The 16,098-nt window shown below is 30.5% G+C and overlaps 1 protein-coding gene across 1 annotated transcript; it reads right to left on the bottom strand.

Annotated features, from left to right (window-relative positions):
* Positions 1–12,517: 12,517 nt before the first annotated feature.
* LOC136084281 (uncharacterized) lies at positions 12,518–15,208 on the bottom strand. The gene is made up of 3 exons (XM_065804352.1): positions 15,027–15,208; positions 13,970–14,294; positions 12,518–13,441 (listed from the first exon to the last, which is right to left on the bottom strand). The coding sequence occupies exons 2-3, from the start codon at positions 14,051–14,053 to the stop codon at positions 12,566–12,568; spliced, it is 960 nt and encodes a 319-aa protein (XP_065660424.1). The 5' UTR covers positions 14,054–14,294; positions 15,027–15,208; the 3' UTR covers positions 12,518–12,565.
* Between the last annotated feature and the right edge of the window lie 890 nt (positions 15,209–16,098).

The raw sequence follows: 16,098 nt of genomic DNA, 5'->3' as shown, positions 1-16,098 counted from the left end.
TTCGGCCTCATTGCTTTATTTAATTCAGCATTTTCTGTAAAATAAAACTTTGGATTCTAAATTAAAATGAAATGCCTCCATATTTAGAGAACTTTGGTACTTTTATTTAAATATCAAAGATCGTTGTTGCTCAAACATTAATTTTCACGAAATGATAATTCTTATATTTGACGCGATTATATTCTAATTATTTTAAAACTAATTTGACGTCATTTTTACTACAAATTCTTACTAACGTTTTAACTGCTTCTTTGTCATGGGTACCTTAAAACTGTCATAGTGATAAATAGTCATCCTGGAATACAATAATTAGATACCTCAAAAGATTTCTACTTTAAAGATATTGACTGTTGAAAAAGTAGTGATCTTTTTTATTCCTTAAAATTCATCCTAGGTAATCAGTGGTGTTTAAAAAAAATTATATTCTCGTACACAATAAAGAATGTCGATGTTATTAAATTAAATACTCTATTGCTTTTGAATAATTTTATAATATTTATAGTTTAAATTTATATACATTTAGAATTAAATAAATGAAGCAATTTCTTTTTCATTTTATATATAGCTTAAAATTTAGTTTTAATTAAATGTAAGACATTTTAATAGAAATTATTTTTGTTAAATAATATTCATTATTTTTTGTTTAAAGAAGGTATTTGTCCTTTTAAGTACAACCACAACGGCGCAACTGTCCAGAAAGTATACTTTTAAACATCATAAAACCCCAAACAATTTTTTAGTTCAAATCTGCATTTTTTCAAATTGAAATAATTGTTAAAGACATTTTTATTAATCTTTTATTTTAATCAATACAATTCGACATGTGGTTAATTCTGTAAACAAAGATCTTTATTGTGCGTCGGTGATGCCTTGTTTATGGAGCAATGTTAACAACAAGTTTAAACGAGTATTATTAAATGGTGGCTGATAAGTCGTTTTTTATAAGAATAAGGCAAAACCCGCAACTTGAAATAGTTGAGATATTGGATTTCCTTGAAAATTTCAGGGTTATCTTCAAATCATTTCATAAAAAAAATTTGAAAATTTGAGACCAAAATTCAAAACAATTCAAAAGTTTTTTGCGGTTTAAAGTTTCATAAAACGTTGTTTGAAATGATAGGAACGACTGAACTTTCATAAATGAACTTATTATTAATTTTTATACAATAAAAAAATTAAGCTTTTAAAATACCTGCAACGCACTTTTTTCCGTTTCCAAAAACTACATCAAGGACGTTCTATAACGCGAATATTTTACTTTGGAGCACCGAGTCTCTGGTAATTCTAAGTTTATGTTAGAATGTTTTAAGTTTTTAAGAAAGAACCTCTCGTTTTTTTCACTGCAAATACAGTTGAACTTATTTAAAACTCAATACTAGTCTAAAAATCATGTCTCAAAACCTCACCTGCTTTAAAAACAATAAAAATTATACTAACTTTGAGAAGTAAAAGATCAATGTGCTAACTAGATATTGACGTCATTCCAAAATGGTTTATACACCTATATACCTTTAATAAATTAAAAGATTTCAATGGGAGGTATTGCCTAAATGAGGATATTTTTCATTCAAAAAGGCAGCTCTAAAACTCAGTTTTATGGTTCTGATGCCGGCTGGTAGTCATGTTTCCCAAACTCTGTGGTAGCTCTCAAAGAGGCTGATTCCATCAACAGCTGTAAAGTATCAGAGTACTAACAGTGCCATTTGTGCACGAATGGTGACCCTATTCATACTGTTTGTGTGCATTGTCAAGACCACATTTAAAACTCGTTGTTACCGCTTAGGATTTATTAATACTAATGAGTTACTTGCCTGGACTATTAACCATTGTGCTGAGTAAAATCTGTGCTTTAAGTCAAGTTCTATAACAAATCCAAAAATGTCTAATGTATCAAAACACAAAAAACCATCATCATCACCAAATTCTCTAAATCCATCATTCACTAAAATTCGTTATCTTCAAAGTAACTTTTCTTCTGCTGAGTCTTATCTCTTGCAAAGTTTACCAGATCTACTTACTCTTTTTGAAATTAACTTGAGTTTGGCTGTCTCTTCTAGTGATCTTGTTGATGGTTATATTCCTTTAATTTGTAAAGACTCCAATAGTCACATGCTTGACCTGGGCATTTACATTCGTAAAAGTTCATCCCTTTGTCAGGAAACTAGGTTTGGATCCACAGACCACTTTTTTATGTGCTTTAAATTACTCTATTTAGCATTTCTTTACTTTGTTGACTTTCTCTTTGTTCTATACCGCTCTCCTTTATCTCAAGGCTGCATACTTTTTGATGTTATTTCTGATTATATTGACCGAGCCCTTTCTATTTATTCTTCAGCCAAAATCGTTGTTATAGGGGACTTTAATGCTTATCACACTGAATAGCTTGGGTCTAGTGTCAGTGACTCTGTAGGCCCATAACTTTTGTAATTCTCAATCTCTAACACTAATAGTTAACTTTCCTACTCACTTTCCAGGCATTCCGAATTATTTATCTTCTCTAATCTTGTTTCTAATCCTCTCCAGTGTTCAGTTTCTCCTTATTTAAACTTAGTGCTTTTGATCACGGTTTGATTCTTTAAAACTATTATCTCATTCTTCTTAATTATCAGAATCCCCCTTTCTTCGTAACTCGCACAACTACTTTTAAGCTGACTGGGACTCTTTCCGTGATTTTATTTGCGATAGCCCTTGAGTAGAAATTTTTGTTTTCCAGCTGACAAATGTGATTCCTTTGTAACGTCTTCGATTCAGACTGGCATGGAATCATTTGTTTCCACTTGACAAAATCAAGTCAAGCTTTACTCTTCTTCATGGTTTTCCTCTCATTGTGTTGTTGGAACTTCCAATCGTAACCATTTCTTCCATATTTATCACCAAAACAATTCTCAAGAAAACAGACGTCTGTTTACTATTGCTAAAAACCATTATTATGAGGTTTTTTCCAAACAAATGCGCTCTATTCTCAGGTCATAAAATCTCGTATTTCATCTCATAGTTTAGGCAACTGAGACTTCTGGAGAATCTTTAACAGTGTCTATTATGAGGGAAAATCTGTTATTCCACCTCTTTACTTGGCTCAGATTTTGTTACCTTAAAGGCAAAACTGAATTTTTTGCTAAGAATTTTTCATTAATTTCATCTTTTGATTAAAACAATCACATCCTACCTGATATAGCCAACAAACAGGTTGATCCATTGCTTGACATTCGTATCACTCCAGCTTCTGTATCTAAAGTGATTTCATGCTTAGACTCTTCTACAGCTTGGTCTTCTAGGATTAACTCTTACAGTTACGATCAAAAGTTTGAAACATTTTATAAAAAACCACAATTTTTATTAAATCATTAATTTATTTTATCAAAATATATTAGTAACCATTACAATTGACAAAAATAATATCTTTGAAACATTAGTAAATGTTTGTGAATTGAATAACTGAAGTTAATACTTACTATGATGTCCTTTTGCATTTAAGCAACTAGCTAAGCCAGTAGGCATAGATTAAATTAACTTTCTCAAATATTTAGAAGTCATAAGTTGAGTCCGTACCTGCCTAATTTTTTCTTGTAAATCATCAGAAGATGAGGGTCTTAGTTACTGAACTACATTTTTAAGATGATTTCAGCATTTTTGAATAAGATTGAGGTTAGGTGTTACCAGGCCGGGGGCCAATGATCTCAACCCCATTCTCACGTAAGCAACTGCTTAGAAGCTTGGCCCTGTGAAAAGGTGCTCCACCATGCTGAAAACTGTGAGTATTTATGATATTCATAAAAAATTAAGTTTTTTTTTAGTATTTGAAGATAAATATGGCTGTTAATTGTGGTGTTAAAAGGCATAAACTATAAACCATCACTTTGATATGCGGTAATGGCACCCCATATCTTGATTTAATGCAATTTTTTACAGTAGAAAGCAAATACTGGGGGTTGTATCGTTGGCAAGGTGGGCATCTAACGCTTGTAGAATGACAACCAAATTGTTTGGTTAGTGATTTGTTGCTAAATATTGCATCCTCCCAATCTTCCGCTGACCAGTGCTTGTATTTTTGACAGAAGGCAATACGGTCTCTAATATTTTTTTGAGAAAGGCAAGGTTTTTTTTTTTTGTCGAAACATGACTATTTAAGTTAAACTGTTTGAACAAATGTCTTCTATTTTTCACAACACTTGGTGCAACACCATTTGGGAATATCTAAGATGAAATTACAGAAGCACTGGCAAACGGATGTGCTTTTGCATAACGATGAATGCAGTTATTTGCCCTTTGAGTAATCATCTTTGGTCATCCAGTTTTAACTTTGCTTATATAATTACCAGTTTCTTGATATTGGTTTAATGTTTTTATAATGCAGTTATGTGTTACATTAAAGCGTGCAGCAATAGAAGTCAGGGTCAATCCTTGTTCACATAGAATAACAATCTGAGCAATTTATTTTGTTGTTAATTCATTAGTTTTTTCCATAATTATTATTTGATTTTTTGCTAAATTAACAACAACCTATGACTAAAACAAATTTAGTGGTTTATAACATAACATTTTGCATGCATATAATAATACTCAAAATTTTCAATGTAAGTGTTCGCGACTGTACATCCGATCTTTCTCGGAAACCATATATCAAACCTATTGCAAAACTAGCATCTGCTAAGGTTGCATTTCTTTATCTTGCTTGGTAATCTTTTATTCCGGGATTCTATTTTTTCCTCTATAAATTTCTCATGCGTCCTTTCATAAAACTCTATGGCAATTTCTGGAAAGGATCTTTGAATGACACCCTTTTTCTTTTTGCTCCCTTTATCTTGTTTTCCTAATTTATATATGCAGTCTTTTAAGTTGTCTGTTAACCGTCATCTTTGTTTATAATCATCATTTTTCTCTTCCAGTAACTTCCAACTCTAGTAGTGGTTGCTTGACCCTTATTTAAAGATGTTTAAAAGAAAAAAAAGAAACGTGTGGTTTACCTTGCATAGAAAAGTCAAATATTTCTTTACCCTGTATCACCTGTGCTTTGCGTAGTTCTAAAAATAAAGAATTTAAAACAAACACTTGCTCTTCCTATCCGGTAAAACGTGATGATTGCACATTACTTGCAGAATGTCTAGAGATGATTGAAAACCTAGTTTAGAATCCAAAAATTTAGAATAAAATGAAGAAAAAGAAGAACTAAACACAATACTCTAAAAGTATTGAATCTATATATTATTAGATGAAGCATATTCTTCAATACATGCAGCAAAATAAAGCCATAGAAGTAGAATTAATATAATATTTTCCAAATAATTTTAGGGAAATATCGGTTTTTGAAAAAAAGGTACTTATGGCAATTTAAGCCTATAACGCCATTCACAATTTTTGTAATATTTCGTTATTCATAACGAAGTTAAGTTAAAGATATAATTAAAAATAAACAATTATTTATTAAATCTTATTTTTATTCGACGTATTGAATCAATCGACGTATTGAATCCAATCACTGCAAAACGTATCTTTATCAATCATACTTCTTTTTTTTTTTTTTAATGTTTTCGAGTTTTTTTTTTTAATTATGTTTCGTTACCATTTATATTTGACTCGGTCCAGGCATTACAGTCATTTTATTCTCAACTAAGTCTCAATCATCAAGCACGCATGTTTAAGGGCCTTCTAGTTGTTACTTTTCTTATTATTTTAGACGAATTATTGCACGTATACTAGATGCAGGCTTTATTATTGCACGGATACTAGATGCAGACTTTATTATTGCACGGATACTAGATGCAGACTTTATTATTGCACGGATACTAGATGCAGGCTTTATTATTGCACGGATACTAGATGCAGGCTTTATTATTGCACGGATACTAGATGCAGGCTTTATTATTGCACGGATACTAGATGCAGGCTTTATTATTGCACGGATACTAGATGTAGGCTTTATTATTGCACGGATACTAGATGCAGGCTTTATTATTGCACGGATACTAGATGCAGGCTTTAATATTGCACGGATACTAGATGTTTTGAAGATCATAGTTCCAAATTATTAACTTATAAATATGGTATAAAATATAGGTGAAAAAGATTTAACTAGTTACATTCCCTTTTTGATTTTCCTTGAAGTTTCGAACAAGGTATCAGGAGTGGAGCTATATTTTTAGTTTCATTCAAGCAAGAAAATACTTTTTGACTGTTAGGTCCATCAAATTGTAACCATGCCTCGTTACAGTGTTAGAACTTAAGAACTTTTAAGTTAAGTCCTCAGCCATCAAAACATCTGTTATTTGTGTAACAATATGTTGAAACAAATGTAATTAAAAAGTTTCTCCAGGCTCCTCAATTAAACGACATTTTTATAGTTTTTCATGTCCTCCATAAAGTTCACCATCCTCAATAAACTTCTGATGCCAATTTGTCAAACTTTGAAAATTACACAAACAATTAATACATACAATTACACAAAGTAATTAATGTTTAACTTAAAAAAAAAAGCCAAACAGTTAACGAGCTTCAGGTCAGCTTCTACTGTGTATTTTAGCTCATTCAGATTAAGTAATTTAATGAACCGCTCCAATTTATAGTTACTTTCTTGTACAGGGTGCGGCAGCGATTCGCGAACTAATTTTCGGCTAGGTTTTGTGATGTTAATAAAATACTTTCGCAATTTGTTTTTGTTGATTAATTTTCAATGACCTTTATAGATTTTAATAAAATAGTAAATAAAACACATTTTAGTTAAAAGTTTAACAATCGAAGCCAAAAGAACCGAAGTATTAAATTTGATTCACGCGGGTGTGTCTGCACGTGAAGTGATTCGTGGTGCTGGAGTATCTAAAACTACATTTTACAAAGTGGTTAAACGTGGCTGTGCTGAAAAAGCCAAAACGCTTTCTCCAGCGAATAAAAAAGTTATTAAAAAGTTTACAGAAAAGCTTAAAAAGGATGTTGAAAAGAATCCTACTGTATCCATCAGAAATACATCAAAATTGTTCAATGTTGATAAAAGGACAGTCAGAAGAACTCTAAAAACACTTGGAAAAGTCACTGTGGCCCAATCTTCATGTCAAATTTTAACAGAAAGATTAAAAACTTTACGATGGGAACAATCAAAGCAGTTTCTAAATTAGCTAAAAAGCCATGCTTCATCAACAGTTAAAGTTTTCTCAGATGCAAAACTTTTTAGTGTTGACTGTGTGATAGATAGGCGAAATGACAGATTCATTGAGCAGAAGGGTGAAAAAGCACCATCTGTGTGTCACACCAAGCACCCTCAGTCCATCATGGTGCAGGAATCATTGCTGCTAATGGAGAGAAATATCCACCAATCTACATCAAAGAGAAAGAAAAAGTTACCTCTGATGTGTATATTAGCTTACTAAAACACTATGTGGTGCCATGGCTAAAGAAGACATTCCCAGAAAACAACTACATTTTTTAACAGGACAATGCACCTTGTCATGGGTCCAGAAAAACTAAACAATATCTTCAGGACAATATGGCTAATTTTTGGCCCAAACACTTTTTTGGCCACCACCTAGCCCTGACCTGAATCCCCTTGACTATAGTGTGTGGAGCGTAGTTGAGAGTAAAGGTTGCAAAAAGGCCCACTCAAGTGTCAAGTCACTGAAGTCATCAATTACCCGTGCCTGGAACTCAATGTCAAGGGACTATATAATAAGCACCTGCCAGTCCTTCCGTCCTTAGCTTGAGGCAGTGATCAAAAAAAAAGGAGACTTAATTGAATGTTAAGGTGGAAAAAGTATTTATCTTCAACTTTTCTTCTATTAATATTCAATGAATATGATTTTCTAGCGCTTTAAAAATTTATTTTGAAAAATGTTTAGCGAATCGCTGCCGCACCCTGTACTCCACGTACAAGAGCCAAAATAAGAGCTGTATTGACCCCTTTATTTTTATGTTTCTTTTCTCTGATTGTAGCTCTTCTGGGTTGAAGATGTTCATTATGACTTTCAGTTAACCTTGACTCTCATTAATACCATTTCTTATATAGCAGTTGTAAGGATTAAGTTTTCTGTGTTCACAAATTACTTTTATTAGTTTCCACGGTTCAGGAACAAGTACAAAATCATTCTAAACTTTATCTAAAATCTTGCAGTTTCTATTGTTTTCCATGTGATTGTTGAAAACTGCATGAAACTAATTCATAAAATTGATTTAACTGGATATTTGTCTTTAATACTTTTTGAGGCATTAGGTTTGAAACCTAGTAAAAAATACGAAAATAGTTTATAAATATATAAGTAATATAAATATATGCAAAATTAAGTTCATGTAAATTACTGTCATCTCCACGACTCAAATCTTTACGCATCTCATTTATTATACAACCCATTGCCGACATGGGAAGATCCATTTTCTTTTTATAGTAAATAGGTTTACCTTCAGAGAAGAGAGTAACATGAAGAGCTTTACCACCTACATAAGATATATTTCCTAAGACACATGTTCTATTCACTAATGTTTGACTACAATATAAACGTATTTTATAAAATTAATAATAAATATGGATAAATAGAAAAATATACAGTATCGGACAAAACGAGTGCAAACAAATAATGCTAATTTAGTTTCTTTATATAAAAGTGCTGCATTTTTTCAATTTAAAGAAATAACTATGTAACTGTTTAGAGACAAAGTTCTTCAAGTTTTATTCATCACAAAGTTCATTATTTGTACACGAAAATTATTAAATTAATCAAAAGTATTAAAAAAAGTTGATTTTCTTCTGGACAAAACAAGTCCAACTCGACAAAATGTTGACCAAGCTGTATTTTGCTATCAATATTTCGTGGCGAATCCTTTCTTGTCGATCACAGCCTTGCATCTTCGAGGCATAGATTTGATCAGGTGATCAATGAAACTTTGTTGAATTGCTGCCCAGGCCTTTTGGATTTGTTCAAACAGTTGATCCTTATTAAGAACACCTCCACGATTAATTCTGCGGTTGACGATCTGCCACAGGTTCTCGATAGGGTTGAGATCCGGAGATTGAGGCGGCCAATTCATCACCGATAGGTGGTTGTCTTGAAACCACTGCTTGACTACTTTTGCAGTGTGTTTCGGATTGTTGTCTTGCTGAAAAACCTATTTTAATGGCATATTCCATTTAGCATGAGGTAACATAACATCTTTCAGGACATTTTTATACATGAAACGGTCCATTATTCCATCGTTTCGATGTATTGGACCTAAACCGTTAGCAGAAAAACACCCCCAGACCATTACATTGCCTCCACCATGCTTCACGGTCTTATGGCAGTAACGTAAATCGAGGCGTTTTCCGACCAGTCGACGTACACCGCAAATGCCATCGCTCCCAATGATGTTGAACTTCGATTCATCACTGAACAGGACAGTTCTCCATTTCTGCACATTCCAGTCAATATGAGATGTAGCAAACAGGAGTCTTTTCTTCTGGTTTTATTGTGAAATCAGCGGTTTCTTTGCAGAGCGTCAAGAAAACATAGAAACGATCATAGAATCCTCTCTAGAAGTGGTAGAACGCGGTCTTCCACCTTTGTTATCTGCTGCCAACTTCCCCGATATTTTGAACATAGTCTTGATACATTTTTTCACGCGATATTTATCGCAAATACTTTTTTGTGACATTCCACTTACGTAATCGCCAATAATTTTCTTTCTTAGTTCCAATCCAAGACTGTCGGGAGCCATTTTTTCACTTGAAGTCATAAAAATAATAAAAATAAATAATCACGCTTCTCAAGGCTTACCGTGTTACATTTACCTTGTGATGATACAATAATGCTTTGTGGAACACAACGTCTTGGTTGGATGTGGACTCTATTGATGTAATGTAACACTTGTTGTATTTCACTTCTTGTATTGATGTTCTTCGATAAAACACTTTGATAAAACTTCGATAAACTGTCTTAATAATTCTGACTAAGATTGACTTCCATATACTGACTGAATTAAATGTCGATTTACATGTCTCTTATATAGTAAAATGAACCTGTGTGAATCTGTTCTGGAAGATTCTAGATGCTTCTTTTCGATGCTTCTGGAAGCTTCTGAATGCGTCTGGATGCTTCTGAATGTTTCTGGATACTTCTGGATGCTACTGAATGCTTCCAGAAGCTTCTTCTGGAAACTTCTGGAAGCTTCTGCATCCTTCTGGAAACTTCTGGAAACTTCTGGATACTTCCTTTAATTATTAAAATACTTCCGTGACGTTGACACGGAACAGTCTTAAGAAAATGAAACAAACCAAAAAAGTTGCACTTGTTTTGTCCTCTGCAAAATGGCACTTGTCAACGAAATTCTGCCTGTGTGCTGTCAGTTGACTGCTCATGTCATGGCATTCTATGACTCCAGACTCCTGAACTGTTTGCTGTGGTAGTATAGTTCGTTTCGTTTTTAAGACATGTAAAATTACGGACGCTTTTTAGCATTGTTCGAAGTTGGTTGCAAATGTTTTGTCCAATACTGTAAATACACATTTACTTGATGCTACAGTTAATTCTTTATTATCTTTTAGTACAGAGGAAATAACTTGATGGGAGGTTTTTGAGTTTTGAGAAAGAATTATCTCATTCAGATTTTGCATTGTTACAGGTTTTATTGTAAGGGTGTTTGTTACCTTTACCTACTTTATTTAGACAGCAAAAACAAACTATATTCCTGTTTTCTTTATGAAATCTTTGTCTTTCTAAGCTCATTTTGACCCAATACTGGGAGTTATTTGATGAATCTTTAGCAAATTCTTTAAATTTTAATACCTAAATGTAAAGTAAATTTTCAAACAGCCTTTATGCAGAGACCTTTTTAGGTCCAAAATAAAGCTTAACTGATGTTGGTTAGATATTTTTTGTACACTGAAACACAGTCTCCAAATTAGTTATACGTTTTTTAAGGAATCAAAGACGCACACTTTTTTTTGGGTCATTTTATCTTTAATTTTTATTTCTTGTTTTAAGTCAGTAATTTATATAGCTTTCGTTAGTTGTATTTTGATATAAAATATTTCTTTTACATAGTTGGAGGCAAAAGTCTCAGTCCATCTAGAAGTTTTGAAGCCCTTTTGCAAATGTAAGGCTCCTTTTTTATTTTATTTTTTTTTACAACTTGTAGAAAGAATTTTAAGATTTTTAGGCCCTAATGGCTGGTTTGGGGGAGGGGGGATGAAGCCCTCCCACCCACTAGCCACTTACTTATTGTAGCAATAATAAAAACACTAATAAAAATATATAATTAATGTTTTAACTGAAATAATCGTTTTTGTAATTTTGAATAACTTTTGTTGGTTTATGCCGCTGAGTATTTCTAAAAAATCACGCACGGAAACTTCTATATGTTTTGTCTATTATTTTTATAACAATAAAACTAGCAATCTCCAATTTACTTTCATTAAATTTTTATCTATATAGATATTTTGTAAACAAAAAAATCGTATACATTAGTAATATTATGAGAGAATAAATTAAATTGGAAGAGGGACCACGCACGGAACAGAAAAACGCAAATTTAAGTTACTAGATAAATAAATTAAACTCCTCGGAAAATACAAGTTTCAGCAATATACTTTTTATTAAAATAATATTTTAGATATTAGAAAAGATTACCTGAAAGTTACTGGATTGCACTATGTATTACCGAGTCAAAGCAATTGTTTAAGTGTAGTTTAATTTTTTATAATTTGTCGATTTTATGTAGTTATTTTGATGAAAATAAATTACTTGTGAGTATTTCAAGTGAAAAATTATATCTCTACAACTCATATTTAATATACTTTCGATGAGATAATAGCAGTCATCAAATATTTCATAAAAACACACCCAAAAAAAATGATAAAATTATATATATTTAATTTATTCAGGTAGCCAAAGATACGAAAAATATATTTTTGTTATAATTGTTCTTTAAGAAAATCATAATAGTATAAATATTGGTTTAAGTCCCAGCTTCTAATTGTTAAAACAAAGAAAAGTAAACAATCACGCACAGAAACATAAATGCTCAGCTGTTACTAATTAAAATTCCAGTAGTATTTATTACCAAACAAGTTGCACTTGGTTTTGACAAGGTAGGTAATTAGTAAAATTAAACATGAAAAGTTTTGATTAAAAATGGAAAAAATCAAAAAAGGAGCAAAACTTCTTATCAAGAAAGGTTTATTTTTTTTAAAAGAAACCTGTCTTTTTATCTCTCGTTTATCAGCTAAATATTATGTATTAAGTTTAATCAACTTTTTTATTTAAGCTTTTTTCCTATTATCAGACATCATCTATGTTTTTTATCAGACATCATCTATGCTTTTTTTGATTTTTTATGAGGTGATGAAGGAAAATATTGAAAAAAGGAATGCTAATTAATTTTGTGTTTATAAATAAAAAACTTTATTTTAAAAATATCTTATAATTTAAAATACATATCATATATAAATTAATGTCTTAATACGTAAAATACAAATATAGAAATATAATATATACAAATTTTATATACAAATTTAATATCTACAAATTTAATATCTACAAATTTAATATCTACAAATTTAATATCTACAAATATAATATCTACAAATATTTTACTAAAATCTTTAGTTTTCTTATAAGCAAAACGTTGGAATGTAATCTCTGATTTTCTGGGAAATTTTGTTTATAAAATTTTTCCTGATCTTCGATTTACTTTTGAAAAACCCTTTGTTTTTCATATTTGATTCATGATTTTTCATTTCTAATAATAAAGACTCTAAAAAATAAAATTCGCTATACTTTTGGATTTCATACAAATATTCCTTCTTTTTAAGATCTTGCAAATCTTTGTTTTGTTTTGAAAGAAACTGGGACACAATTGTACGAAGTGGAGGAACAGTATTATTAACTTGATTTTTTTTAACATTTTCTTTTTTGTCGGATTTTATTTTACTTGAAGAGCTATGATTAATTAGATGACTTATTTGAGGCATCTCAACATCTTTTAAAATAGCAAGTTCAGATTTTTTTCCATTCATTTTATTGATTTGATCATGTTTAGTTTCAATACAAGCTACTTGTTCGTTTAAAATTATTGGTGTTTCAAATTGTAGCTGGCTGTCGTCTGAGTGTATACATATCGCATGCTCTTCGATTTCATTTGTTAAACTATAATCAGAAGCTAATGGCTCGGCTTTATTGTTTTGATTTTGATCGACATATTTTGTATAAATAAATGGTTCTAATTCGATAGGTAGTAAACTTTTAACGGGATTTTTTATAATAGGAAGTGCGTCAACTAACACTAGCTGTTGTTTTTTTTCATCTGATTCTTGATTATAGAAGGATATATTCTCATCTTTTGATACATAATTTGCTGGTTTGTGAAGCATTTGTTGAAGCTTCCGGTTTTTGTTTTTTAGCTGTTTATTTAATAATTGCAAACCTCGAATTTTTCTGTTGAGTTGTAAGCACTCGAGGCTTTTCTTTTGAGAAGTGTAGGCTTTTACCTAATTTCAAAAAAAATATTTTATTGAAAGTAAAATAAATAAATTATAAATTCAAAATTAATTTAAAAGTTGTAAATTTGTACATATCACATATGTAATAAAAGTTAATTAAGTAAAAAAAAAACATTGAAATTAAAACTGAGCTTTTTATTTTGAAAGTGACATACATTTGGTAAGTCGCCTTTTTAAAAAAATCAAAAAAAAATTTATTGATGTATTTATACAATGTAACGATATCTCTTTATTTGTGAAATAATACAAACCAATTGTGTTGAAATTTATATTTGAAATTATTAAACTTTACTTTCACAAATGAGGAGAAATGAAGCCGTTACATTGTAATCAATGTTTTCAATAACTTGATTATTTTGAAAAGATGACTTAACGCTACTTTCAAAATAAACGGCTCAACTAGTATTTATTTATAATATGAAAATAAAATTTATTAAAAATTAAACATACAAACAAAAATAAACCATATTAATTTGATAACTAAATAAAATTTAAAATAAACAAAAACTAAATTACGCATTCGGCTTGATTGCTTTGTTTAGTTAAGCATTTTCTGTAAGATAAAAATCTAGATTCCGAATTAAACTGAAATGCCTCCATATTTAAAGAACTTTTTTAACTTTTAGTTTAATATCGAAGATCGTTGTCGCTCAAATATTACTTTTCACGAAATGATGATCTTTAAAAATATTTCATACGATTTTATATTAGTCAGCTCAAAACCAATTTGACGTCACTTTTACTACCAATCCCAACTAACGCTTTCACTGCTTCTTTGCCATGGATACCTTAAAACTTTCATAGTGACCTATGCTCATTCTTGAGAACGATAATCAGAAACCTGTAGAAAAATGTATTTTCAGTTTAAAAATATTGTTTCATTAAGAAAATAGTAATCTATTATATTCTTAAAACTTATTTTAGGTATTGAGTGGTGTTTCAAAAAGTGTCATTTTTTGTGCACAAATAATGAATGACAATTTTATTAAATTAAATATTTTATTGTTTTAAAATCTCAAAATTTATAACTTAAGTTCATTTAAATTTAGGCCAAACATAGTTAAATGTAGTTAAACATTTTAAAACATAGTTAAATGTAGTTTATTTTAACTGAAATTATCATCCTAAGTTAATATTTTAGAAACTCCCAAAATATATATCATTTATTGTAGATATTTATTGTAGATAAAATTTACAGTTACAGTTATACAGTTTAAACCATACTCAAATTATGAAAATCAATTTTTTGTTGATAAATAATATCCAACATTTTTGTTTAAAGAAAGCATTTGTTTATTTTAGTAAAGCCACGATAGCGCATTTTTGTACGATCTTGAGGAAAATTTTTTCAAGATTTTTTTTTTTTTATAAACTATAGCATGTCCTTGTTGTCATAGATTGCGACATTACAAATCAACGACACAATTTCCCACAACAAACTAATAAATCACTATCATTAATTTTAAAATTCGAATTAAATCTAATGCTCGCAAAGCTAAAAAATGGTTTAAACTTATAATTTTTTTCGTTAACTTTCATTACATTTCATACACAAAAATAATATTAAAATTACCTTAGCATAACTTGTCAAATACAGTTGACTCTCGATATCTCGAATTTTTCTCGAACATTTTTAGCGGTCATAACGTACTCTTTTAGGCTAAAATCCTCTCAATATCTCGAACAAAATTGTTGGTCTATGTGACAATTTTTTCTCGAACTTTTCAACAATTTTCAAGAAACGTTTTAATAATTATTAACTTTTTAAAATTCCAACTTTTGAAAAGTATTGCTACGAATTTTTTCAAAATTTTTAAATTCGATTTTTTTTATGAATCGAATTTCTGAAAAGCAAACAAAAAATGTTTTTTTTGTCAAAAAAAAACTTACAATCAAATCTCGAATAGCAAAATGCAAGACTTTGAAAAGATCTGAAAAAAGGGATGTCTAACAATGAGGTTGCCCAAAAGTATGGTGTTCTAAAGAACATAATATCAACCTGGGTTGAAAATAAAAACAAATTATTAACCTCGCTGGAAAAAAACTGGCGCATGATCAAGACGTAAAAAGGTTGTAGCAATTTCAAATATGTAGACAACGCTATAATTACGTGGTTCCTCGGAAAAAGACATCGAATTTTGTTTAATCTAAATATAAACAGATGCACATGTACCAAAGCATTTTTCAATTTAATTATAAAAACATACACACAGTGACGGATCTCGGGGAAATAATGGTGGTAGGGGAGAGATGAACCCCCCCTCTCATCATTCCCCTAGGATGCACCCCCCTCCCAGATTCTGAAAGTCCTAAATTATCTTAGAAATAAAGAACCTTTTTTTTTTTTTAGGAGACACACCTGTGAATGAAAATACAAAAGTATTGCACATATAAGAATTAGTGAAAATGTTGAATGACCGAATTTTACAGAATGGGTAAAGAAGCTTTACTTATCTTTTCGTGCTCAGGACAGAAAAGTTGCACTCCTAATAGATGACTGTTCTGTCCATTTACACATTGAAAGGCTAAGCAATATCATTATGTAGAATGTTGGCATCTGTCAAACTCTAAATGTTGATGACACATTTGTTATTCAGCCTATGGATCAAGGCGTAAATATACTTGTTTAAATATATCTTTGTTTT

This window comes from Hydra vulgaris, chromosome 08 (assembly GCF_038396675.1).
Source record: "Hydra vulgaris chromosome 08, alternate assembly HydraT2T_AEP".
NCBI classification, from domain to species: domain Eukaryota; kingdom Metazoa; phylum Cnidaria; class Hydrozoa; order Anthoathecata; family Hydridae; genus Hydra; species Hydra vulgaris.
This window is presented reverse-complemented; position numbering and strand designations above follow the sequence as displayed.

What these genes read in the sequence shown, in the direction of transcription:
- LOC136084281 (XM_065804352.1), bottom strand. Translation starts at nt 14,053, where the DNA reads ATGGAGGCATTTCAGTTTAATTCGGAATCTAGATTTTTATCTTACAGA. An exon ending in AAAGCAATCAAGCCGAATGC is followed by an intron (nt 13,442 to 13,969) that starts GTAATTTAGTTT and finishes TTTTGAAATTAG; the next exon opens with GTAAAAGCCTACACTTCTCA.